The sequence below is a fragment of the Pundamilia nyererei genome, unplaced genomic scaffold, assembly GCF_000239375.1.
Source record: "Pundamilia nyererei isolate P.nyererei 1_Seehausen unplaced genomic scaffold, PunNye1.0 scaffold00006, whole genome shotgun sequence".
Lineage (NCBI taxonomy): Eukaryota > Metazoa > Chordata > Actinopteri > Cichliformes > Cichlidae > Pundamilia > Pundamilia nyererei.
In genome coordinates, this window is record NW_005187407.1 from 6144246 (window position 1) to 6171517 (window position 27272).

General features: G+C 39.1%; 2 protein-coding genes across 7 annotated transcripts in view; one reads left to right on the top strand and one right to left on the bottom strand.

Moving 5' to 3' along the window:
* tmem167a (transmembrane protein 167A) overlaps positions 1 to 3143 on the bottom strand; it is a 7466-nt gene extending 4323 nt beyond the window's left edge. Inside the window, exons 1-2 of the mRNA XM_005722316.1 lie at positions 3079 to 3143; positions 607 to 716 (exon numbers count right to left, since the gene is read on the bottom strand). Coding sequence (XP_005722373.1) covers positions 607 to 716; positions 3079 to 3081 — 113 coding nt within the window. The 5' untranslated portion in view covers positions 3082 to 3143. The remainder of the gene's footprint in view (positions 1 to 606; positions 717 to 3078) is intronic.
* LOC102199774 (DNA repair protein XRCC4) lies at positions 3085 to 27272 on the top strand. Of its 6 annotated transcripts, none has more exons than XM_013915052.1 (8): positions 3085 to 3243; positions 8700 to 8858; positions 9649 to 9836; positions 20418 to 20584; positions 21054 to 21218; positions 22075 to 22226; positions 24362 to 24492; positions 25904 to 27272. In XM_013915052.1, exons 1-7 carry the CDS (start codon positions 3090 to 3092, stop codon positions 24487 to 24489), a joined length of 1113 nt encoding a protein of 370 aa, XP_013770506.1. In that variant the 5' UTR covers positions 3085 to 3089; the 3' UTR covers positions 24490 to 24492; positions 25904 to 27272. The 6 variants fall into 6 exon arrangements, with proteins under 6 accessions (XP_013770506.1, XP_013770511.1, XP_005722369.1 ...); XM_013915057.1 differs by having other exon boundaries at positions 25995 to 27272; XM_005722312.1 differs by having other exon boundaries at positions 22120 to 22226.

Consider the following 27272-nt stretch of genomic DNA (forward strand, 5'->3'; position numbering starts at 1 on the left):
TTCATTGCTGTATTATCACAGACACAGCATGTAAATAGGCAACTTGATCTCATTTAATTGCAAGCTGATAGCAGACTGACTCTGATTTCAAAGATAACGAGTTTGCAAATTCATGGCATTTGGTCGCAATAACTTTTGTCTCCAGCCACAGTTTTCCTGTTTTTACCAGCAGAAACACTGTAAGTGACTGCTGTGTAGAAATATTTCAGCAAGCACTGATTAAACTTGCAGAATCATTAGATTTGAATTTTCACTCTTCTACACTGCTCCAAGGCTCCACATTTAACTGTTGTCATACGCATGTGAATGTCTCCATCTATTCTGAAAGCATTAGACTGAAATTTACTGTTTTAACCTTACCTTTAATTTCTTGTAAGATGATCTATAATGTTATAGAACCACAATAATATACTTTACATACAGATTACCATTCTGAATTATTACATAGTGAAATGAAGACTGATCAAGCAATTTGCCATTATTGCTGATAATGAACTTAGAAAAGATGAATGATTTAGTCATTTTGATCATTTATACTGCTCAAAAAGACAAAGATGGGAAGCCAATTAATCATGTCAGTGGTGATTTTTAAGTAGCCCATCTTACCCAGTCTTATTCTTGTCCAGCAGGCTGGGGGCCATTGCTCTGATGTAGGCACAGGTACAGATCAGGAGGAGAATCACAGTTAGCAGTGACTGGAAGTTGAAAATGGCTGACTGCAAGATGAAAGAGAATGATACATTTAGTACAGACATAATACAATATGTCATAACAATTTAAAAAAAGTGAACTCGTGACAGTTTTCTGTAATACTGATCTTCAGCTACGTACAGAGAAGATAGCTGTTGTGCCAGTTGTTCACTTTGGTGCTGACTGACTGTGCAGAACGCTTTAGAGTTATTATATTGTCAAAAACTCAACTTAAAATCTGTTTTTTTATAATCTCATATTCAGAACTACACAGTGAAAGTGCATATGTAGACTTACTTACAAAATCAACTACGTGCCTAGAAGGTATTATGACCTCCCTCACAATCAATATCTTATACAGTACTCTGATTTGCCAAAATGAAGACCAAAGTCCAAATGGACTCAGTTAGTCCTTATCATCAAAAGGTGCAACACTTAAGATTTTCACTTCAAAACTGTTTTAGACATTAAAAAGATGAATAACAAAACTAGAAACAGACATGCCACTTATGAGAATAATTAACTGTTGCATTAAAACAATAGCTACTACAGTGTTCTACCACATATATAGATCGAACAGTCAGTGAATATACCGAGCCCACAGTCCAACATAAATGGGGAGAAAACAAAATTAGCTCCCCAGAGACTGTATTTTTCTCACACACAACCTGTGAGCCAACCCACTTCTTCTTGCTGATCACACTTTTTGTCAAACATGTTGAAGAATTGGCAGTCAATACATGAAACCTTGTAAACCACACAGACAGTGCTTTGGACAGCTGTGGACACCAGGGACACATGAGTGCTCTTATCCTACCATTTTTTTAGTCTGCTTGGAGGTAACATTTACAGTTGGTGCACTTGTAGACATAGCTGAAAAATCCACACTGTCACAACAAATTGAAAGGCACTCAGATGTCTGCACAGATCGTTGCACCGATGTAAGAATTGAAAGACGGTCGAGTTATGAATCAAACTTAGTTTCAGACACTAAGTGATTTTATTTGCTACTGCAAAAGAGCCTTTAGCCTTCTACAGAACACTGTACCTTGGAGATTGGCCTAGATAGATTAGAAAGGTTAACTAGTGGAAGCAATCCTGATTATTTTTCCCTGGAAAAAAAAAAAGCAAGGTCGATCAATATTTATGTATTTGTTCATTGCCAGTAATTTTGGTCTTTGTATTCAACCATTTGAAAGAACTTTATCTACCACTGAGTTACAAGAGAACAACAGCTCACTCTTTTGTTCAGTTGGTGCTAACCAGCTAGTCCAAGCCTTTCATATTAGCTAGCTCACAGACCAGATTGGTAGTGCAGCTACAAGAACCAAGACCGGAATTTGCGTTCATCTGCAGGATGAGAAACTAAATGGAAAAACTGCTGATCATATTGGCCAGTCTTTCGCAATGTGAATGGCAATATTTACCATGTGCACCTCATTTTACAATGCATGTGCACTTATGATCAAATCAAAGGTAAATCTAAAGGAAGGACTTTGTTATTAATTTATAACTGTGTTAATCTTATGGCACGCCAAAGCAACCAAGGGACTCTGCAATAGATTCTAATCCAACTCCATTGCTCAAGTAGTGAGCATGATGAGTTTACAAGTACATTTAAGAACTAACATAGGATTTAAACAGGGGTATTTAAAGTCTATACCTTAAAATAACTTCGAGATTATGAACTGCTTCTATTGCTGAATTTATAATATCCATCAATAGCTCAAACTGTAATGCTGTTACAGAAAATAAGCATCATTTTACAACGACTTAACTGGTGTCGTACACGTAATGTTTAACTTTTAAAAATGAAATGTTATATAATTAACCACGTTCCCTGTTTCTGTTGGTTCATCATTTCATCATTATTCATCATTTAGGCCCTCTTAATAAACGCTCGTCTTTAAAATTCTACTTTATGGAAACCTTGTGGAAATAATTAATTTCATTGGTTACATATTCATTTACGAGTTTTAATTCGAAATACCCACGCATGCAGGCAGTAGCCCATGCTCCTTGTCTAGCTACGTGGCATACGCCTCAAAACACTACGATGCTGGCACTCGTCGTATTTAAAAAATCAGAGATAACTTGACTTTTCTAGCAAACGACTCCCAATGACACATCAGTGCGCGCACTCGATGAAATAAAAGTTTAATAGCATGAACGGAAACGTGACATTGTGACTAGATTTGCTAAACTTTTAGCCTAACTCAGCTAACCACTATTAGCTCGGTAGTTTAACATTTACTGTATGTTCTACAAGCACAAGCTGCCATCACAGTTTATCGCTGATACAGGTCATATCTCCAATACTTGCGATAAATAACGCTTAAACGTCGCTGCAAAAGATCAAAAAGATCTGCTTTATCAAAACAAACTTACCATTTTTGTAAATGGGAATCAAAGCCACATCACACTTCCGCCTCCCTGGAACTTACGTAACGAAAGCGAAGCACGGTTTGCGTGACGTAAGGACGCACTGCGCTGTCGCTGATTGGCTCAAAGCACAAGAGTTGAAGGTTGAAACTACTGTCGAAGCTGTCAAGAGTGAGTGCTTCAATGATATCAGTTTCATAAAATAATTGCTTCATTTTCACATCGAAGTTGTTGGTCCACATAGTGCTAAGTTTTCGAAGAAGAATTTGTACTTCATTTGTAAGAACTAGAGGAAAATTCGAGTCGTCTATAACACGCTAATGACTCGGCGCCTTGCCATAGCGCCTATGCCACTGTGCTTTGTTCTATAATAATGCACACATAAAGTTATTTGAAGTCTAAGACGTCGGCACCTGCAGAGCCAGCTCGTTGCTAATGATAAAATCTATTCTGAATATATAAAGGAAAAATAGAAATGAACATTATTATACAATATTTAGATATTATACCCTCAAACTTGAGTACTAGCTTGAAAATACTTGAGAGTTGTTCAAGTCTGTAGACAGTAGTGTAGACTGTCTACAGACAAATGTGTTAAAACTAGACTTTGCTAATTGGTATCATTCGTGGTGTGCTTGTCTTTGTTTTTGAAGTTTAATGTGCAAAAAATTACATTATATAGCTCATATTTCTCTCTTGGTGATGTAAGAGAGAAATTTTTGTGGTCCACTTTTCTCTCAAAGTTTTCACAATGATGTTCCCTCCCTCTCTAACCAGCCATGGCAGCATCTTAATTGCATTCAAACAGTGTTTCATAAATTTCCCCCCAGACATTCCCCTCCTCAGCACTCCTAGAAATTAGAAGAATAAATTTGTTTGCTCATTGTCTTAGACTGCTAATTATTTAGCTGTCTAAGACAATGTCTGCCTTCAGATGTGTTCCTAAGACAAAGAGATGGGCCGGGCTTACATGTAGGCTTACATTCCTCTTAATGTGGTCAAATTTATTTTCTTTTATATAGTTTACAGTGATCCATTTTGGCTACAGTACAATACATGCACATTTGATTACTGAAGTTAAATCAAGACTTGGTGTGGCCTTCTGTTTGTGAGATCTAAAATCAGGCCATATTTACATTTGCAAGAGTGAAACAGTCCTCAAGCTTTATTTTTTTTAAGATGTTTTTGACTTTTGGTTATTTTGAAACGGGATACTGGAAGTGTTACAGCAAGCTGACATCAGCGTGCTTGATGTCTGCTCCGACCTGATCCGGCTAATTTCACCAGAATACAAAGTACCTTTCTTTTGCAAACCACTTGTGTTGAGGTTTCTGTTATAAAACAAGTGGTTTACTGTAATAGTACTTATTTTTTCTGTAACCATATTATTAAGTTGGCAGAAAATGAACAAAAGAAAATTTGAAAAACTCCACTGCACTTGTTTTCTGTGATAATGGAGGCTGGCTTGCTTTGAACATATAATGTCTGCCTGCAGTAGTGGTTTCTGTTATGAAGAATCTGTCATGCCTTCATTATTCTTCCCATGGTTTTAGTGTCATCAAAACCAGCAGTAGGAGCACAGTTCTTAGTCCAGGTTCTTTCAAGTGAGTATGTTCACTTGAAAGAGAAGTAAATGCATTAACATACATTATGGCCCTAGTTACTATTAGTTACTATCTGTGATTTTTTAGTTTCTTCTGTCTCTTCATTTTATCTTGAAGTGGCTGATTGATGTAGAGATCAGGGCTCCATTGGGACCATACTTTTTGTTGCAGGACTTTTTATAATTCTTGTTAGTGAAGAAATAGTTGTTCTTTATGATTCTTTGGGGTTTAGGGTTATTTTCACAGTGCAAAATGAATTAGAGATCAGTAGAGTTTGGGCTATTGGTATAGGAAAACTATTGTACAGTACTGAATATAAGTGGTACTTACCGGACACACTGCCATACGATATTTTCCCAATACTTCACTCACGATATACTATTGCGATTTTTAACATTTTGCAATATGCAGTATTATAATAACATATATTGCAATCCCCTTTTTAAAACTGCTAATTATGTACTCATCTGTTTTATCTCATAAGATAAAGTTATTAGTTCAGTTATTTTTCAGCTGCAAAATGAGACACTGTCACTGCCATAAGACAGAGGCAGTCTGCTATCAGTCTGCGGTCGAATGGAGTCAAGTTGGCAATTGCATGCAATGTGTTTCTGATAATACAGCAACTAGCTGTGATAAGTTGTCAAAAATCACAAATCTGTTGCTGTCGATATAGACAGAAATTTGCATTTAGCTATTACATTTGCACTCAGTAACCTTCCTGTGTTACAGGAATATAACCAGAATACAACCAGCTGGCAGCCAGTTGAGTTGAGTCCCCTTGAGTTGTGCTTTCTGACAAAAACTCATTCAAACTTATGGCAGTCTGTCTGCATTTATAAATTAGACAGCAATAATCTCTCTGAGAGTGATTGCAGTCGGTCCAAGTCAGACTGCGACTGCAGGTTTGCCTCCTATCAGGCAATAGGAGTACTGTAGGTACTCATTATTTTGTGACCAATCTCAGCTTGTTTTCCTACCCAGTGGTGAAAAGAAAGCTATAATCTATAATAAAGTTCAGAATACATTTCTGCATGTAAGTGAAGGCGTGTCATGTTGTGCAACATGTCCTACTTTTTTGTTGTTTCCCATTACCACTGCATCACATTTTCCCCTTCAGACAGCAATAATATATGTTCGAAGCATCTTGGTAAATTACAGTACTTTTTAAAACCCTGGTTCTAATGCAGAGGCATCTATCAGCTAGCTTATGGGGACATTTCACAAAGTCTGCCTCTGACATGATCAGGGTGTAGCCCAGTTCAGACAGATGTTTTAGCTTTAAGGCCGTGATTTACTATAGTAAATATTATATTTTCTGTAACTGTGCCCAGTGGCTGAAGCCAATACCTGGAAAGAATAACGAACAAAAGGCCCCAGCCCCACTTACTGTTGTTTAGGGCAGCATTGCTTTAATCCCTAACTGGTCATAAAAGCAGTGGATTTGCCAAAGAGTTGTCCTTTTCGCCTTGAGCCTATTGTGTTGGAGAAAACAGGAGGAGAAGTCCAGTGAAAGTACAGTGAGAGGATGGGTCTAATTGTCAAGGCTCACAAGGGAGAGAGTCAGCTATCTTGGCTTTTTCTTTACTCCTTATGAACTCCTTGTTTAAGGCACAAGATGCATAATTACAGGCCCTCTTTGTGACTCATTGGCCTGGTACTTCCTCTAAACAGAATTAAGTCTTGCTGTTTGCGAATGAGGCAATCCAGAAGAAGTGACAATGAAAAGGTTGAGCAAAAAATTACAGAAGGAGTAGAAAAAGAACGTAAAAGCTATGTGTCGAATCTCTAGGGTAGTTTTAGTTGATGATTTAAGCAATTCAGATGATTGCCTCTGCTGGCTGTGTTACTGAACAGATGCTAACAGTGAGAAATCAGTATTGGCTTTGATGATTCTGAGTATCTCTCCATTCCTCACAGGCAGTGCTGTTTATTTAATTGAAGTCCTTCTGTCATTACCACAGGGTCACCGTCCCTGAACAACAGATGTTACAGTAACTAATGAGTAGCCGGGCTCACTTTATGAGGTTAAAGTTGATGCCTTCAGCTCCCTAGTCTTGGTTGGCCCCTTTGCCTAACCACACCCCTTCGTAAGGCACAAAGGGTCAACTTTAATCTTTTTGCACAGTTCTTTGTGCATGCATGTGTTTGTGTGTGTGAATAGGGTGTGTGCGTACCCCCTGCGCAGAGCATGTCTCATTTTGAATAACCTTGACCACCTGCTCTGTCAGCATATGTGGTGGGGGATACATGTCACATCATAACTAAAAGCACAATGTCCAAAGGCACTCATTTTCATTTTTTCAGACATGTTCAGCTTGGCTAACTGCCAATTAAGCTGTCTTGCTTTTTCCTCCGTCTCCACTCACTTTGCCCTGTATTTAAGCAGGGAAACTGTCCAACTCACCTCTCACTCGATGTGGAAGCAGTAATCATATGTTCTGACCTAGATATGCATAATCAAGTAAAAGTTTACTAGCAATCAAAGACACCCCCACCCCCTTTTTTGAGTTAATTACGTTAAAGTTATTGTAATCGTTAGACCAACTTTTTCACAACTAATAACAGGCTGTTTCTGGCATTAGTAGGATAGTTTAAGCTCCCATTAAGAAATACAGAACTGAGCAAAAGCATCCCTTATTTCATATTGTGCTTAAAAAGTGGGAAATGGATGTAGTGATTTATTGAAACATTAGCAAACATGCATGAATTACAGCGTAAAAAGCAAAAACAACTATAACTAGCTTAAAAGTAACTCTGGTACGACCAACGACCAACTTATCTGCATCCATAATTACATTCATTTTGTCAAGATCTCCAACACTACTGGCTGAAACGACCCAAACCGTGAAAGAGTCTAGACTGTGTTTTACTGATGGATACTGACACTCACTGCTGTACCTCTTTCCTGATCTCCTTCGTACAAACTGATGATGATTTGAACCAAAATTTGCATCATTGTTTAAAAGACCTTTTGCCACTGATTTTCAGTCCAGTTCTTGTGTAATTTGGCATATCTCAGCATTTTCTCACTGTTTCCCTTCCTTAAGTATAACTTCTTGAAAGCTGTCCTTGAGACTTGGGGCCGTTTCAATAGTAGATGAATCAAGTGAAGGGTCAGATGCATCTCTTTGCTGATTTTTTCCCCCTATTTTTTATGGACATGACTTTCAGATACAGTTTTTTTCCCGTATAGCTCTTTGGGAATCACTTTTTTTTCTGGTATAAAAAATATTATTTTATGCCTGTCGTCTTTGACATTTTCTGTAAATTCATCTAAATAAGTGCGGATGTATTATGAGTTTTGCAACAGATTACGAGTACCTAAATGCCCAAACATGCAATTTAAAATCACTTCTTTCCTAACTTGCATATTATGTGTAGAGTTGGCATATAAAGACTGGACTGAAAATGAGTGAAAAAGCAGCCAATGTCAAACAAAAATAAAAAATAACTTTGAAAGATCTTCTGAAAGCCTGGAGAACTACTGCTCAAGATCACTTTGAAAATGTGAGTCTGGGTCCTTGGAAGCAAAATGTAAAAAAATGAGGGCTGGCTGGATGCATTTGCACGCTACTGTATAAATTTGATAATGTACTAATTGTATAAAACCAGTGAAACAACTGGTTTGTTTCAGTAATATTCCTCTATTTATCTTTAACAGCATGTAATTACTTTCCTGGTGGTTTCAAGGCAGACACAAAAACCTGCCAAAACATGTTAATCTCCGTGTGGTCCCACTGACTCAGAGAGACCCCCACTGAAGGCATACACAGGAACGTTTTTTTATTACCAAATCCAAGCAGTGAAACAATGAACCACATTGATGCAAAGGGAAGATTAACACAATCTTACACCACGAAAACAGATTGATTAGAGCACTGTCTTCGAAGGAGGTCTTAGGACTCAAAACTAACAAACCTACAAAATGTTATAAACACTCATAGGAATTGTTGCCGGAAAATTGCATTTTAATTTCTTCTTGTTTAGAGTGTCTGAATTTCTGTTTTTGGTGTTCTGCAGGTCTCGGATATGTGAGAAACATGAGCGGTACAGTTTGTCAAATTAGACTAAGTGATGATCCAGATACTCCGTACTTCCTGCGAGTGGACTGGGCCATAGACCTGGGTGCTGGTTTCACATTAGCTCTTACAAATGGCAGCTCAGCATGGATTGGAGAAGGTAAATATTTGAGATGTAAGAAGAATAGTTTAGAATAGATGAAAATTACCTTAAATTTAGGCTTACGTGTAATAGAAAGACTTTCATTTTTTTCTGATTACCTAGTCTGAGTGGTTAGCAGGGCTGCTATTCATCAGGCAACCATTCATCCAAGCTGTCTAGGCACCTGGCCGACCCCCTTATCATATTATCATAGTGTTATAACTGTTGGTCTTTTAACAAGAGGGACAGACGTGACCTCATTTCATCATCCTTCTTCACTCCTACGCTGCAGCTTACAGGTGTATAAAGCAGATTAAAATCTACAAGGCTTGTCTTTGTATATAGTAAGCCACTAGTGAGTGTCTGTGTGTGCCTGTGTGTGTCTGTACATGAATGCCCATACTCTGGAAGGACATCTGGAACATAACTGCTCTCTAGTTTTCCATTGCTGTCCATCTGGAGAGATGACAGGTGGAGATGAGTTTGTGACAGCTACGTGCAGGCTTGTAGCTCGTCAGTATTTCTCTGTTTCATGTGCTAATTGGGACTTTCAAGCCAACGTTAGCAGCTGTGCAGCAGTTGATGACAGTCCCCTTGGTTTCTCTGCATGCTTCCTTTCAAATCCGCTTTCACGTGCATTCATGGGTTACTACATAATAAATGTTTACACTTCTTGTTCTGTAATCTGCTCCTTCCCCTCTATCCAGTTTCTGTCAGGTGTACAGCTTTGAAAAAAAAAATTTAAATATGAGAAAAATGCCTTTTAAAAAACAATAAGATGTTTGAGCAATGCTTTTTTTTTTGTCAGTTTCAGAGGATGATATGACAAGGGAAGCCAATGACATAGGAGTCCCAAGAGAGAGATATGTTGAGGATCTTCTTCAAGCCCTAACAAAAAGTGGAGGAGGAAGAAGCGAAGACAAGGAGATGTATACCTTTGGCCTCTCTCCTGATCGCCGTTGTCTCTTGTATGAGAAGACTTGTAATGATATTTCGGTAAGCAAAGGTTTTGTGTGGATTTGTACAGTGTTTGCTACAATAATCATTCATTATGTTTAGCATTTTATGGTGCAAAGTGCTAAGCATAGAAAATGAGTACGTAACCAGGTTAGAGATAAATCAGGATAAGGTTTTTGTAAAAAGTATGTATTAAAATGAATCTTGAGTCACTGATAAACTAATAAGAATTTAGTGGTCAAGGTTGCAGTGACCTTTACAAAACCTGTTTCTGGCAGTATTGAAGACAATAATGTAAACTGCAAGTTGACTAGTTTGCAGATGGTTACAGTAAACACTCAAGCAATGTCAAGCAATATGGACAATAGGTTTTTGAAAAGACAGCTGATGCTTTGGATGTTACATAAGAGAAGGTTCCTAGCCTGTCTTTACATTAGCCCTTGGGTCTTGCCTTACATAAATGATAGGTTTTAAAAGATGAATGCTAAAACTCACAGAAAGCTTTTTCAAGGTTGTGTCTCCACCTATTAAGAGACTAATGATGAAGCAGCCGGATTTTTGGCAAATAGAAAAGACAGACATGGGAGGAATGAACAGGATATTTGTTGGCTAAGAACCAAAGAGCATACCCTCATCCTTAAATATAAGCTTCTGTGGAATTGAAAAACTTTTTGCAACCACAGGAAACACCCCCTGGTGGCCAATCACATGCATGCTGGTTTGTTTAAGACCTTTCGATGTTGGCTTCACTTTTTAAAGACACAAAAGCTATATCCATCTTTTACATTGACTATGGTCTGGAAATCTTGGAATCAATATATCTTTCATAGTGAGGCAGGAACTAATTGCTTAACTTGAGCAAGTGCCGCACTAAACTACCCTTCGTTCTGTGAAAGCAAGTAAAAAGAGAGCTTGTTTTGAATGACGGTTGATGAGATGTCAGTCTTTTATGTAGTCCTCCTGACACGGGGATAAATATTTTAATGCAGGGTTGTTTTCAGCGTAAATGTCCTTAACAAATGAAGAGAAAATGCTGCTGTTTCATGCATTGAATGGATGTGGCACAAGTGTAAAAAGTGCAGCAGTTGTAATTTTCCTTGCCTGTAGCTTTGAAGCACAGGCCTCAGTGATGGGGCTCAACGATAGACCCCAATCTTATGGAGTAAAACACGATGTATTATCAGTACTCCATCTTCCACAGCACCATGGACTCCCCTCTTGTCACTGTTCCCTGAGGACATCTAACAACACACAACAAAATCGAAAGGAAGTTTTCTTGATTTTCCTTTTTTTCTTTCTTTTTGGTTTTTACAAGGGACCGTTGAAAAGATAAGGTTTATAGTTTCCCCACATTAAAGGAGAATCAGAAAGGCTTGGTGGCCTTCAGGCTACAGACAGGAAGTACTCAGTGCAGTTTGTTACCAGTCATCCAAAGGTAGTGTTATTAGTTAGTGGTGTAATGGCTGTAGCTGGAAAACGAGAAAAAGGCTTCTCACTAAAGGTTTGTTACAAGGAAAGATAATTATGGCTCACACTGTTGCAAGGTTAAATTTATGCAACAGTCACTGACAAATACTGAAAAAGTTTAGAAACACATGTTGTATGCTTTGCTCAGGCAGGCAGGAATGACACGCTCGATGAAGCGCAGGCCATGGCGGTTGATTTTGATGTTATTTTTTTCAAACTGTGAGATTCTGCCTCTGAGGAGGTTACTTTGGGATCTTGTAATGCTGTGCTGGCAGAGGAAGAACCCCAGGAGGTTAGGAACACTGTAGTAACCATAAAACCCAGATTTATGGAGAGGGCCATCCTCATCCAGCCATTTTAAAAGACAGTTGATTAGACCCCTTTTCTCTCTTCAGATCCTCTTGGCTTTCTTTATCTCTATTATTGTGGGCAACAGGGCCATTTGCATGCATGTGTCCATGTCCAAACATGTACAGACATACTGTTGGTTAAAAAAAAAGGCTCTGAGGCCATCAGCCTTTGCGTACCACACTTGACAAAGCTGTTGAGCAAGTGGTTGCTCATTCAGACACAGAAATACACATGTAGCTCAGTTTTAAAATCAAAAACCAAAACATAATTAACAATGTCTTGCTTATTATTATTGTGGATGTAGTAAGGATACTAGGTCCTTCAATAACCTTTCACCTCTTCAAGAAACTTAAAGAAGTCAAGTCGCTTTTCTTTACCATGACCTGGATGACTGAGAACATCCTACAGTACATTACTGATGTTAACAGTAATTTACACATACTTTAAGATGCCTCGATTATTGTAACACCTTATGCTCTCCATTAAAAATGCCTCATTACACTTCATTAAGTCACCAGCTGTTTTCAAACGTGATCTTTTGGGTAAATCAGTTCGGGACGTTGTTTAGAGATGGAGGTGAGGGAGCGGCTGTGTATGATCTACATCAGACATTTGCGTTCCTACATGTACCTGCGTCTGTAGAGAAAAATTCAGTGCTGGATTCCAGGTGTGAAAATGGCTACTGGAATTAATTCATGCAGGATTCTTGCAGGACCACAGAAAATGATTGGCAGTTGCCTAAAATTGCGCAGTCCTCTGTATACTTTAAAAAAATATTATCAATTCTCCATGGTTGCAGTTATCTTCACGATGTGCAGAAGAAAACCCATCATGACCAAATTTTATATAACGTGCAAATTCCCATTTTATTCTTACACCTTCTATTCATAGTATTTTTTCCTAATCTGCCTTCGTACTGCCCCCATTATTTATATGTCAGAGGTTAAAAAGTTTAACATATTTCTCGCGGCTAATTTGAGGGTGCAAGTTTCCTTTAGAAAGAGAAGAAAAGAAGGTGGAGACTCAACAGGTGGTAGATTTGACATGACGTTAATATTTTATGATTATGACCTCAGACGATGTAATGATGAATACAGTCGGCTGTTTCATGTTAAACTACAGCTAAGCAGGTGTTTTACACACATAAATTAGACATAATCTCCTCCTTAATGTCTGTTTAAGTACACATCTGTCAAAAATCCAGCACTGAACTCTAACTTAAGTCTTCTGCAAATGTGTTAAATCCACAAACCTAAGATTTTGGATAGGTCACTTGTTAATTTACTGTCATCTAAGAGTGTGATTTTTGTTTTTACGATTTTAGTGTATTTTATACCTGCCTGAGTCAGCTGCATTTCTGTGCTACAGTAAGTTGTTTCCATTTTTATTAGATTGATCTCTTCATAGCCTCTATTTTATATAATAAGAAACTACATTTTTTAACAACTTCATTTAAAAGTTAATGATTCTCCACGCAAAGACATTTTCTCACGCTAAGCTTGTACATGCAGTGAACGTTTACAAATAGGAGTGTGTGTTACATGTAGTAGTAGTAGTAGTTTTTAATTCAATTCCATTTCAAGAGACAGGATAGAATATACACTGTGGAAGAGAGCCAGAGATTAATAATAACTAATGGTTAAATGCAAAATGGTGCATAAACACGTAGTGAACGAAAAGAGGTGTGTGAAGAAGAAGCGCTCAGTCTATCATGGGAAGTCCCCAGCAAGCTGCAACACGACTAAGGGAGAATTCAGGGTCACTTGATCCAGCCCTAACCACATGCTTTATCAAAAAGGAAAATTTGAAACCTAATCTTGAAGTAGAGAGGCTTCTTGAAGGAAATGCAAAGCTCTTCTTTGGATGTTGGCTGCCTTTTTCTCTGTTCTGTGCCGACATGATGTCACACTGTTTCAATAATCTTGAGGTCCAGGCTCTGGGGAGGCCAATCAATTACTGATGGTCCTCCACTGTGGCAGTGTGTTTGGGATCATTCTCATGCTGGAAAAATGAAGCTGTTGCTAATCAGGTGGTTTACAAATGTTATTGCGCAGTGAATCAAAATCTCACAGTATTTTTCAGTGTTCCTCGACACCACTGCACTGGCTGAAATGTTGCCCCAAACCACGACAGAGCCTCCAACATGTTTTACAGATCGCTGTGGGCACTCACTGTTGTACCTCTCTCACGATCTCCTCTTTATATATTAGTGTTTTGGAAATTGGTAAATGCATCTTTCAGGCCCTGTGTCAGATCTCCACTGGATATTTTTTTAAAATGATTCTTAAGGACATAAATTTCCAATATTTCTAATCTAGTCTAGATAGTTTTTTAGGCCTGCTTCTTCTTCAGATATAGCTGTAAGCTTCTCAATGACAAAAGATACATAATAATAAAATAAAATACTAAAAATCTTTGAACATAAAGCCAAGGACAACTTAAGTCAAGCACACAAACAGCTGTGTAAAAATTGCTAATGAATGGCTGATTAACTATGGAAGAATTACTATGGTTAACTTATTGTTATCTTTTTTATCTATGAAGCTTTCACCTTTGGTCATTTACAGGATCGTCTTTCTAATTTGGAATTCAGATTTTCATTCCAAGTACCCATCTCTTAAAAAATGATCATGTACATGATTTGCTGACAATTTTAATCTGTCATGTTCAACTACATAATGGATAAATTTATACTAAAGAATAACAGAACTTAGGCTCCTCCAGTGAAATTTGTGGTTGGTGTCAAGCTGCACTGCTTGAGTCCCCAGTGAAATACTCGATAACTTTTATTTGACAAACAGAAAACATGGACACATCTGTGTCCCATTCGTTCACTTGTGGCTTCAATCATCTTCTGTCAGCTGTCAAAAATTACGGTCCAAATCCCGGTGCTTCGAGGCTGGCGCTGAAATACGACCTAAAGTGAAAGTGACAGGCTTTAGAAAATCACAGGAAGCTCCTGGATAACTGATAATTTTTTGTATGTGTGTGTACATAATGGGTTTGTCATAGCGCTGCATTATTGTATACAACGTTAACAATAGAATTGTTTGGCTAGAGCAGAGAATTCCCTAAATTCATTTTTGTAATTGCAAATTTTTCATTGCCACGAAGTTGGCCAAATGCTTTTATTGTGGTTTGAGTTTAAAAACAAACACACAAAAAAACAAACAAAAAGTGCACTGACTCAAACACCAAATAGCAAAAATGAGGACAAATTGGTTGCATCTTTAGCTTTTGCAGTCCCATTGAAGTCTGGGAAATTGTGGCACAGCTGGAAGCCAGATTTGAACACCGACCACACAGAAGAGTCTGATCCACCAACACGTTTCTCCTGCCGGTGCCACCTGCAGCTTTCTGCAATCGTAGTCAGGTTTGTAGTTGTACCCTCTACAATTTGAATGACAATCAGTGCTTAGAACGACTGTTCCTGTTCTGCTGCAACCCAAAGTGACCATTAAGTATTTTCCTACGGTATCTGCACTCCAGTTAGTTCCGCGCCACATCGTCCTTGCCGCGTATGTGAAAGTGTGTCTTATCGGGATGGACTCATTGCTTTCGCCCTCCACTTCCTGGACTCTATCTGGCCTTACGCCTCTGCAGAGCGGATAAGGGAACCGATGGGACAAACGGATCTCTGCTTCGATGCCCAGATGTCAGTGTCCGTGCCCACTCTTGTACACTGTCTCTTTGTATCGTGTGCTCAGTGATCACCCACTCACTTCCCTGGTCCCTAAGACACAATAGTTATTTCCAGATAAAGAATTAAAAAAAAACTTTTATCAGGGACATGTTCACTGTGTTTTTATTAGGATTTAGATAAACATGAGCGCATTTGCCTTGCATTGCATTTCTTCGTATCATTGGTCACCAGTTGTTAAACCAAGGTATTTTTTTATCCTTAGGGCCATATTACCTTTTAGATCTCCAGCGGTGTGCCAGATGGAGTGACATGGAAAGCTTTCAGTCCTCTGTGGCCACAGTGTGTTATGGTATCATTTCCAGTGGGACTGTGTTCTTCTGGCTTTGTCCTCCACACCTATGTCAACATTTGACCTTATGGTCTGGTTTGCAAGCTGGAGACATACACACACTCACACAGACTAACATAAACAAACACCTAGACCACACACACTGGACCACATTGAAATGTTGGACAAATTTGCATACATAGAAGAAGATTGTACATCCACAGTACATAGATTATTCATCGCTTGCAATGTCAGAAGAAACTAGCTGTATGAAGCATCTCATTTAATTTAAGTGAATTTATCCGTGTCTCTCTGTCCAGAAAGTTAAGTGTTATAAGACATATATTGAATATTGTTAGAGGCTGAAACTACTGCTGTGAGCAGTTTGCTTATTTTAGTGTTGTTTCAGTTCAGCAACAAAAATGTGGTAGTGGGTTGTGCATCACAGACAAACAGTCTGACCTCCCACATCTTTGCAGTGGCTGGCAGCAGTGTGCAGACTGACCTTTAACTTTATCTCTGTTTCCCAGGAGAGGAGCCCAAGCTCAAGAAAATAAGAAAAAAAGCACTTCTTGTCCATTGCTGTGTTTTAACATTGATCACTTACAGAAATATTTCTTTCTGTCTGTCACTGATATGTAGATATTTGTATCTTGCTTCACTGCATTTTCATATTTATACCTCTGTTTAGTGTACAATACTTCTTATGACTTCCATAGAGTAATGTTAAATATTTGGTGATGTGTTTACTGCAGTGGGTCTTCTCAGATAACCTTTGACTAAAGACAGTGAAAAAACACTACCTTTGGTATTTAAAAAAAGGAGGAGAATAAATAAACAGCAGCTGAGTTCCATTTCTAAAGTTAATCCTGTAAATAAAGGTTGTTCTTCCAGCACTTTAGATGTCTCTGTCTAGTGTCTTATTAGGGTAATACAATGTTGACATGTTGGTTAGGAAGATTTGTGAGTCCGTGTCTAAAACATCGAAGATAAAGTTCAGCATTATTATAGATTGAGAGAAAATCTAGGGGACAACATTCTTCAGCATAACATAACACAACATAAAAATATTAGATTACTCAACAGAGCCTTTATATTATCTGTTATCATGGAGCTGATGTATTGCGGGAGCCTTTCCTCTAGAGTGTAAGTCAAGGAGGAGTTTGATCTTTTCTCAAACTTCCCTTCTGTCTTTACTTGCTGTCAGTTATCTGGGCTTTGAATGATTTTTTCAAACTCTTCTTTTTCCACATCACAATCAATAATATGCACGTACAATTGTTTGAACTGATGATCTTGGAATCTGCAGTTGTTAAAGATCCAACTCTTGTAAGCTTCTGGAATTGCCTACCAAAGCCCCGACTGTATGTTTATTGAAAATGTGTGTACTAGGCTTAAAGACTGGGCCAATGCCAGGAAACAAACCCATTTAACTGAAGTTTACTAATTCTGCCAAGAATAGTGATCAAACATCCAGCCAGAATTATGCCAGAAACTTGTTGATGGCTACCAAAAGCATCTGGTCTGTGTGCAACTTGCTAAGGGACATTGTGTAGATTAGAGAAAATCTAAAATAAATTCAAGCTTGTGCGCTCAATTCTTGTTTTTTTGAAGTCATTGAAAATGTATCCTGTACATTCATTCTACCCTGAAAAAGGAACCAATAAATCATGAAAAGCCCCAAATTACCATGACATTTATTCCCATGATGCCCATTAGTGTAAAATTTTGACCACGTCTGCATGTACCTTGTCATACTATATAAGTTGGTACATCGTCACAGTGGCTCTTTATCACTTCCCTCTGTTAACATTCACATTTTGCAGAAAAATTCCCATTCTTACTCTATCTACACACATCTCACTGTTTGATCTTAACAGTGGACTTTAACTTGCACAATAACTGAATCACAGCTATGTCAACTTGTTGATAAATTCTAATGCTCACACAAGTTCCCCCTGCTAGAAGAGGCTGCACTGGATCACCGGTGTTGCTCCACTTTTTTATGAGTTCTTGGGAATAGTATCCGGGTGGTCTTCTCTGAGTCCTGATTCCATTTGTTGTGATCAGCCTGAGCACTGTCGACATGGACGCTGACGAAGCTGAACTTATGCATTACAGTTTTACTCCCAAAACTTGTGCAAGTTAAATAATTATCACTGTATAATAAATGTATTGCCAAATGATATTAAAAGAGCTCCTTGTGTGTGACAGTCACCAGTAATACAGAATACAAGTGTAAAGTTGAACAAGATTTTGAAATCTAATCATTTAATAATGCTTTAATCTAATAGTGCAGTCACAGAACCAGATGGTTTGACAGTGCTTGAGTTTATGCCAGCCATCGCAGCACAAGAGGGAGGGTCCACCCTGGAGAACTGTCGTCAGGCCATCGCAGGCAGAAAACAGCTGTGCGTTAACATGGTCTGGAAATCAGCATCTACCAGACCAAGCAGACACCAGAGGAGAGCAGTGTGCCAAGCGTAAACTGGCAAAGCTTATAACAATCTTAAAACAAATTACCAAATAAGACGCAGGCGGGGTAAATGGAACTCCATGCCTACACTCAGCTGGCTTACATGGCTTGATTACTGCTGCCACGGATTTTTTGGTAGTCATCAATCTCCCTGTAGTCTTTTCCATATTTGTGAAGTTTTGCACACTGATGGAGCCTTGATATGGATGTACAGAGACAAACACCCTTCCAAGTCCAAGGCCCAAAACTGAGAAAAATGTAGTGTTTTGGGGCCATTTTATGTCAGTGTTATGTTAGACTATATGAAGCATAATTTTGCATAACATTAAATGATGTTCTGTTTGTCTTTGAATAAGGAAATATTCTACTGTTGTTATTGATAGGCGATACACGCTGGAGCCGATTTATATTTAAGTGATATTTCACTGGGGTGTACTCACTGATGTTCCTGTCATGTTTAATGTATAACGTCTGTGTTTTGGTCATTTTATGAAAGGGCCTCTGCTTTGATGTTGTACTTCCTGCTTTAAAAAGTAGTCCAGAGGGTTTGACTACAAAGTGAGATGGGTCAGCGAGGAAAGTTGAGTACACTCTTGTTTGCATGCATTCATGTTCAGATGGTCAAGCAGAAAATGTAAGAGTTTTAGTGTTTAGTCATAAACAGCTGCAGTTTTTTTTTTTACACTGCTGGAATTACAGCTACTAGGTCACGGATCAGAAAACTGATCAGTTTCATTTGTAAGCAATTTACCACCCAGAATTAAATCAAGCAACAGAATTCATTTCACTTTGGTTTGGCAACAAACTAAAGCAATTCCTACGTGTTCTTGGAACATGTAACAATGGGACAGAGTCAGAGCTCATCACACTGCGTGCTATTAAGCATTTTTTATTATTATTATTATAAATTAATGTTTTTCTGCCACATTAGGCCTGGTTGCTCGCCTTATTTGCAGCACCAGTCAAACAATGCATTATAATTAATGTGAGTGCACATGGAGCCTAACAAAGAAACTCCTGGTTAGCAAAGAAAGCTGATAACTACCATCTTGATGGCACTTTCTTCTGACTGGGATCTTAGGTTTTCTCAAGCTAGCCGAACATGCTTTGTAGAACACGCCTAGTTTGCCCTGTTCCTATAAAATGTCTTTGTTATTGTCAGAGTTTTGTAACAGCCATTAACAAGTTAGTGTTCAAGGCCCTAAGAGACCACATTCAACCACTACTGAACACAGAGTACAGCTGGTGCTGATGGGAGTGTGAAATACTTCCATGGAAGAAGAGAAAAGAGAAGACGGAAAGTTTTGAAACTGAACGAAAGGCACCAGGGCACAGTAGTGCTTAGGATATAAAACTGGGGGCAATATGAAGCCACTGTCTGCTCAGTAACACATGTTCAGGTTCAACAGAAAAGGAGAAAACAGGTGTGTGGCCTGCCAGGACAGAATCAGCCCAGGACAAAAATGACAAGTATTTTATGAGAGCTTTTGAAGATGGTGGCTTTATTGCAGTGGGTCTGCGACCTCACGCAGCTAAGTGAAGATTTAACACCTCATTACCTTCTGGTTTTTCAGTTCTTTATGAGGAGTACTTATGTGTTGGTGTGTAAATGGAAACATCTCCAAGATAACAAGCAAAGATAATACAGCTATATGATATGAACCGTATTAAACATGGTTTCTATTGTTAATTAGGATAACATTTTCCTCTTTAAAAAAAACGACACATCACCTAAAAGTTAGAATTTCTCGATTTCTTTGCTCACTGCTTTTTGCCTCAGCCCTGGCCTGTGACTAAGAGCCAAGATGCAATCCAAATGAGGAATGTTTTATTACATATGAAGCCTGCCTGCGATTCCAAAGACTCACCGACAAAAACCAACAGAGAGGAAACTTTGCTCTCCCCTCGCATACTTTGCAGGTGACCAGTGAATTCATCTTCTGTTTCTCCCAGACAGAAGGACACTCCTCATCATCTGAAAAAAACTCTCCTGCTTCAGAGAAAATCTTATGTAATATTTGTGGTACGTTGTACTGTAGAGTGTGAAGCTTACTCATTTTTCACAGTGAACTGATTCTGGAAGCTAGTGATGGATCATTTTCGTAGTCATGATTTTGATGCCAGATGCGACTTTCTCAGGTCACTCCTAACTTCCAGCAGAGGATCCCCAGGTACTTCAGAGGTAGTTGTAAACCTGTCCTGTTTGTTGGTTGCCCTCAAAGGCAAGTGGAAGTTACTTCTCAGTGCAGAGGAAGAAAGACTGAGTATATCTTCTCCAATGCCTTGCAAACCAAACTTTGTCTTGCTGTCTCATTTCACTTTCTGTCGCTGAGCTTCTTTTCCTCCTTGTTTCAGGTGCACTTGGGCTCTGTGGAGCTCCAGCCATCTCCAGACCCTCTGGAGCTGACCTGTGAGATGATTGGACAGTCCCTAAAGCGCAGCACAGATCTGGAGACAGAAAACTCGCGATTGTTGGAGCAAAACTGTAAATTGAAGCAGGATCACCAGCGAATACTCGGACAGTAAGGATAATGAGAGAAATAATTCAACAGAATCTCATAATTTTCTTAAGATGTTCTGGGCTGGTATTTATTGTTGATTGCTTTGTCTGCATGCACACTCCTTTTTCTCTTTAAGTTGCCAGCTTGTTTATATCCACAAAAATCACCCAGTATGACATCATCACTGGTCGCCCATCTGAGAATATTGTGGGATCCACCCATTATTGCGAGCTGGGTTTGTAATTTCTCAGAAATTACTTCAAGTGATTCACATGTCTTCAATTTTATTAATGCCTGGCATATAAAATTAAAATAAAATGTGCTGTTGTTTATTCGCTTGTTGATTTCTCTCCAGAGTACAGCATGAGGTTCACACAGGACTTTTGGGATTAGCGTCATTCACCTTTGCAAATTACTATCAGATAGCCGACAAGAGCATGAAACCTCCACGCAGAATATTGTTGTCATATGAACGTGTTTTTCTCACCAGGCTCAAGCATCAGGTTCAGAAAAAGGAAGCGTTAGAGAGGGAACTGTACTCACGTTTTGTCATGGTGCTGAACGAGAAGAAGGCCAAGATCAGAGGTCTGCAGGAGGCTGTCAAAGGGCTTCGAAACTTGGACGACCATCCGAGCGACGAGGAGGGTGTACAAAGGTCTGCTTCGAGTGCTGTTATAGTGTTATCTGCCTTAAAAGTCCAATTTAAGGACAGAAACAACTGAATGTTGTATGTTATGTCCATAGAAGGGTTTTACCTGTGTATCAACTAATGTCCTAAAATGCACATTTGAATAGAGGCAACTAAAAAGCTATTCGTAGAATTTTGACGATTGGTTTTGAATAAGCCACAGTTCGTTTAACTTTTAATCTAAGATGGACAAAAACAGACAGTTCTTTTTTAAATTTCAGAAACCAGTATCATCAGGTGATTGTTTAAAATAATAATCATTCATTCTAAAACAAAATGCTAATTTTCTATTGATTGACAGCTTTTTGTACATTCAGTCAATTTCTGTAGTTACACGTTAACCAGTAACAAGTAGGTCCTAGTCTGGTAATGTCAGTTTAAAATGATTTCACCCTTTGATTTTCAGTGGAGCAGCCTTCACCTGAAAGGGGTACTCTCCCTGTGCGCTGTGTTGTAAATACGTGGAATTATGTATTTAGATTTTGGCCAAACATAGAATCAATCAAAACGTTCCTGTCTTTTGTTTTACATCCACATTGCAAGTTTTGTTTTCTAAGAAACTCAACAAAGTGCTGTCAGAGCCACATGTGTGCTTGCCACACCTCTGGCTTTGGCTGACTTGTTTTTAGTCAGGCTTGTTAAATAGCTTTCATCATTACAGGCCACTACAGGGTGCAGAGCATGGAAGATTTTACTCATAGTTTCTGCTCACACTGTCGTTTGTGGTCAGTAATATTTAACAGTGAAAGATGAGTACTCAAAAGCAGAGTAAAATGAGATACTCTGCTGTAGTTTCTAAAGCATATCCACTTGTCTGACTCAGGATTCAGTTTGTGGGCGTTACAGGAAACACTTCGTCTTCTGTAAGTTCTTTCAGTGACAATCTCACAACTCAAGGTGAAGGCAGTCCGGACAGAGGAGAGGAGACCAGTCAGAGCATCCAACCCTCTCTGGAGCCAACTATCCTCATTACAGGTGTGTGTGTCTGTGTTTATGGGTGTGTTTGCTTGTGTCAGAGGGAACAACAGTCCCAATCAAAAGTGGTTTCCCCGAGGATGAGACTGCTGTACGCTCAACCTCTGAGTGACCAGTTATTCGCCACAACTACTGACACAGAATGCATAAAAATTTAATACAGTCACCAGACAACCACCAACCTTTCCTACTCACAGGGAGGTTAATGGGGTATGTAACAACATGGGGGAATGATCCATAGCCCAAATCCATCTTGCCCAATGCAATGGTTTTTCAGTATTCCAACAAGTATAAACAAGCTGTTTCAGCTTTTCTCAAAACAATCTTGTGTTCCAGTAGCTGCTCAAAAACACATGCAGCATGTCTTGGAGCAGGTTGTGCAAGTATTGAACATGGCTTTCCCAGTATTCTGACGTAATAGGTCACGATCTTATTTTCTAATAATGCGGACCAAAGTGAAGCCCTTGAGTTTTCGCTTTCCTCTCGCCGATTTTACTGTCCAATAAAGTTGACAGTTGAATGTAAGTGAGTACGTAAGCAAGGGGGTGAGGGGTTGAACATAAACTTAAAAGCACACATAAGCAAAGCGCATACCCTCTGGTCGAAGGGTTCTGGGAAACACTTGAGTCATAAACCCACACAAGTCTGTTGAGATTGCTTCAGCACTGCTGGCCATTAGGTGGTCTTCACCTTCCTGCGTCTCGCAGTGCTGGAGTAACGTCACATCTGAGTCATACCCCCTTGTACTGTAGTGCTGCAATCTACTGAGAAAACCTAGATCACTGTATCAATGGTTTTGTTTGTGGTTGCAGCCAAACTCAAACCACCCCGAGAGAATACAGTTGAAAAACACATTGATGTCGTTCAGCAGATTGTGTTGCTTGGCTCTTATTTTCTGTGCTCTCAATCGCAAACACATGCGCATGCACCCTCTGCTCTGTGCTCTGTGTCCCGTCTTGGCTTCAGTGAAGATGGATGGAGGAGGTAGATTAGCCCGTGTGGGGCTTGGCTCACACAGTCGGTTGTTTGCGGCCCAAAAGAGTCTTATAATGCTTTCTTGTATTTTCAGCTTGTCAGTGACATCTCCAGGCTTTTACCTACATATGAATCTGTCTCTATTCTCAGCATTTTAACATTATGGGTGTGTTTCCAAAGTCTTTGGGCGTTTTTTCTCTTGGCCAAAAGCACAGTGGTGGAAAAACGACGTATGCTCGTGTCAATCTCTGCTAGCCTTAGATTCGTAACCACAACAACCGATTAATTCATAGACACCTTTACGCCGATCCATGAACATGAAACATACACATAATGAAACACCTCACTGATATTACTCCAGGTGAGTCCACACACACGTGGCATCAGATCAAACATTTCCCCTTTGACGTATTTGCCCCCTGTTGACCTCTGTGCCTCAGGCTGTGTTTCCATTTTGAGCAGAGCTGGAGGCTCTCTTTGACCTCGAGTTTTAGCATCTGACACCATAGGAAGAATCGCTCACAATGAGATAACTTGAAGATAAGAGCGATAGAGACAGTGGGAGAATAAAGGGACGTTAAAGAAAAGCATGTCACCTGAGGGGCACACATGTGACTCCTCTGAGGGAAAGGAATAATGGGTCTCTAATACCAGCCTCCACACCTCCTTCATTAAGGTAACTGTAAATACTGAATCTGCAGTAACATTACCATTACAGTACTGAGTTTTAGCTCTTAATCAGTTCAGCCCAAGTATGTCTTTGTTCTTACGTGGTGCCTCAATCTGTCGATCTTTGCGTTTGAATGGGCTAGCAGCAGTGTTGAAGGGCAAACAGGTGTGTTTTTCCTTCTGTATATAAACTATTGTAGCATGACCAAGATTGTTAGGAATGCCAGATCTTAATTACCGATAAAGATCACACCTCTGAAGGTGTGGAGTCCTCTGGGGTTAACAGTGGTAATCTGGGGTAATTTGCCCTGGAACTGCCAAAAATGCACCAATAGTGACACTGACAGAGTATGAGTGTAAGCCATAAAGCTGAAGAATTTAGGCTTTTGTAATGTAGCCACCCATGTAATTCTAAAAAGAAATGAAATTAGACTCTAATAGCCTGTATGTTTCTCTGTACGTGAAGTATCAACAGTTTGTGCTCTTTGCAGGACGTAATCTGGTCTGGGAAGGGATCCCCGTTGACCGGACTTTTTCTGATGATGATGAAGATGAGCAACCAAAATGGAAGCGTAGGTTGCTTCACACCTCGAGCCCACGATCTTCTGAACAACTTTAAATTGTAGGTTTGTCAGAGAAATAATGCAGTTAATGGAGCAGCATATTTTATATCATAGTTGCTTAAAGTTAATTTTGTGTGGAACCGCTCTTTACATATAGTTGTAGTAAAAGGAAAAAAAAAAGTGTAATTGTAAGAATTTGGATCTTAAATTTTAAGAAAATGTGCAGTTATATGTTGCAGATTTTCAAGTAGTACCATGTAAAGATGGTGCCAACATGACACACAATGTCTCCGGTCCTGTGTCGGTTAATAAATAAGTTGTTCCATGTGACCCCAAATCAAAGTTTAACATCGATGCATGGAAATCTTTTCAGGATTAAAGTTTTATGGCACTTTGAAACCTCTTAGCCTCAAGTTTTATTCGGCAGTTTTTTCCCCCATTTGTAGGTTCTGTAAAACCACTACAGTGACAGATGTGGGTCGATCTACTGATTTTTTTTATTCCCCATTATTTCCATTTCACCCAATTAAGGAGGATTAAATCATCGTCTTGTCGTCATCATCTATTTAAAAAAAAAACAAAAAAAACACTTATGTATAATTCCCAGCATCCAACTGTCTGTCTACTGAGGCCTGAACATTTTTTAGATGAAATATGTATTCTTATATTGCTGGTTATATTAATCCACAGAGGTATAAAGGAGTCCAGCCACTGACAGCAGCGGTCTTAGAAGTGGCCCTGGGCCACACATGCTAGAGAGTAGCTGCTGTCTCCACCTAATAAATAGGATTAATTAAGAGGCATCATTTTATTTGCACTCATCAGTTGTGGAAAATGATTTTTAATGGTTTTTAACATTGTCTCTAAACATTTGAAAAAGTGAAATCTAGCATGTCTTTTGTGGTTTCTCTGGCTGATGCGCTGCAGTAGAAAGAGCTGAGGTTGTTGGACTGCTGCCTATAAAGAGGCTCAGATTTATATTACATCCTGTATGCTACTAATGTAAAACAGCAGTGAGAAAAGCAACCTTCTCCAGACTTTGTCCACAGTGAGAAGAAGTGCAGATAAGTGAAATAAAATGTCCCCTGATTACTGTTGGTGTTTTGGATTGCGTTGTCATAATAACATCAACTTCTCTGTGTTTTTATAAATCATAAAATATAGTTAATTTAATATATGATGCCTCTGTTGTAGCAGCACTTCTTTAACTCTACAAACATTAATAGTATCTGACAACTGCTTATATTTCTGTGTTGGCTAGCATTTGAGCTTCATGCTTCACTCCTCCTCCTCTCACTTGTTGGGTTGAATATAAAGTTAATGTATTTCATTCTGCGTCATCACACTATATCGAACTGTATTTCTCTAGTACAGCTAAATATTACACGGAAAGCTATAAAATATAAATGTGATGCATGTTTTACTGGTTCAAACAGTATTTGCTTCTTTTTCTCCATCTCTTGTTCTCAGCCTCCTTTTCAAGAAATAGATGGCGCCCGGGACTATTCACGAACATTTTAATGAGCAGGTTTTCTCTGCTTGCTATCTTGCTATGTGGCAGGCTAGTTCCAGCCACACACGACCAAAACAGCGACAGCCGGGCAGCAGTGTCCTGGAAGTGTCTTCAGATTATGATGCAAGGGTCTCTCCTAGATTGTGAAAGTGAATTCAGAAAGCCAGAGCACGTCACAGCATCTGGATTGCTTTAACTGTGACAATTACCTACCACATCTCCTAAGAGACTAGTTGCTTTACAGTAAAGGGGTGAAAAGCAGTTACTGATACAATCATTTCCCAAATTCTCTCCATTCTGTGTTGCTGTAAAGATTTTTCCCAGATGTGTCAGTGGCCATGCGATAACAGCCACTTAACACTGTCTGGGACTATGTCAGGAACTAAAAGTGTTTCTGCTAATAAGCTGAAGAACTCGGTAGAGAATCTGGAGCACGACTACGGAAGCAATTTACGAAGAGTCTCACTTTTCCCTGAGCTTGAATTTGACTCCAGCTGTAGTCAGATCTCAGCTCAGTGTGAGAGTGAAGAAAAAGGGGGTCAACATGCTACACCCAGAAAAAAAGGGTGTCACAACCAGGGAACTATAACTACTTTCTTAATGCTTAATGTCCTGCTGATGTTTTCCTCCCTCTTTCTATTATGAAAACAAACTCGAAACCGTCTCTTTCATTTTAACTTTCAAAACTAGCATTTTGCAAAAGATAATTTGGCCCTTAATCTTTTTTTCCCTCTTTTTCACGCAGCCTTTTATTGTGTAGATATTATGTGGCCCAAACTACCTGAGGGTTGATTTTCAGGTTAATGAGGTTATTTTGTCTTTAAGCTTCTTCACTTGCCTTAACATCTGCTATCAGCTTTAGGTTCTTAGTTCATCGCCGTGTGTTTTCAATGAGACAGTAATGAAGCTTTGGATTATTTGACCCTTTCATCTGAATCCTGGACCTTCTTGCTGCTGCTTTTGATGATACCTTTATGTCTGTTGAAAACCACAGGTGGCCACCGGGATTATCCCGCTATATGTTCTTGGTGGTTTTAGTAATCCCCACTGGAATGTCACACTGTCTGTTTACATCTCATCAATAAAGTATTCTGAAAGCAAAACAAAGAAGAGTATCAAAGGTTAATTTACAGATGAATGCATGACAACGTGCGGTGGACAATGAGCTTACGCTGAAAAGGAGACAGTGCTGAATATTTAAGACATTTCCTTTATTACAATGCGTACCGGTAGTTGTTTGATTCAAAATGCTCCAAAGCAAGATCTCGTCCTGTTTTTGGAATAAAAGCTGATAATTCGCTTTTAATTTGGTAAAACCTGCTGTAA

Bases quoted from the DNA above. Each gene is read 5' to 3' on its own strand.
- LOC102199774 (XM_013915052.1), top strand. From the start codon at position 3,090: ATGGGAATCAAAGCCACATCACACTTCCGCCTCCCTGGAACTTACGTA. The intron at 8,859-9,648 runs GTAAATATTTGA...TTTTTTTGTCAG, and splicing joins CTCAGCATGGATTGGAGAAG to TTTCAGAGGATGATATGACA. The intron at 22,227-24,361 runs GTGTGTGTGTCT...TGCTCTTTGCAG, and splicing joins GCCAACTATCCTCATTACAG to GACGTAATCTGGTCTGGGAA.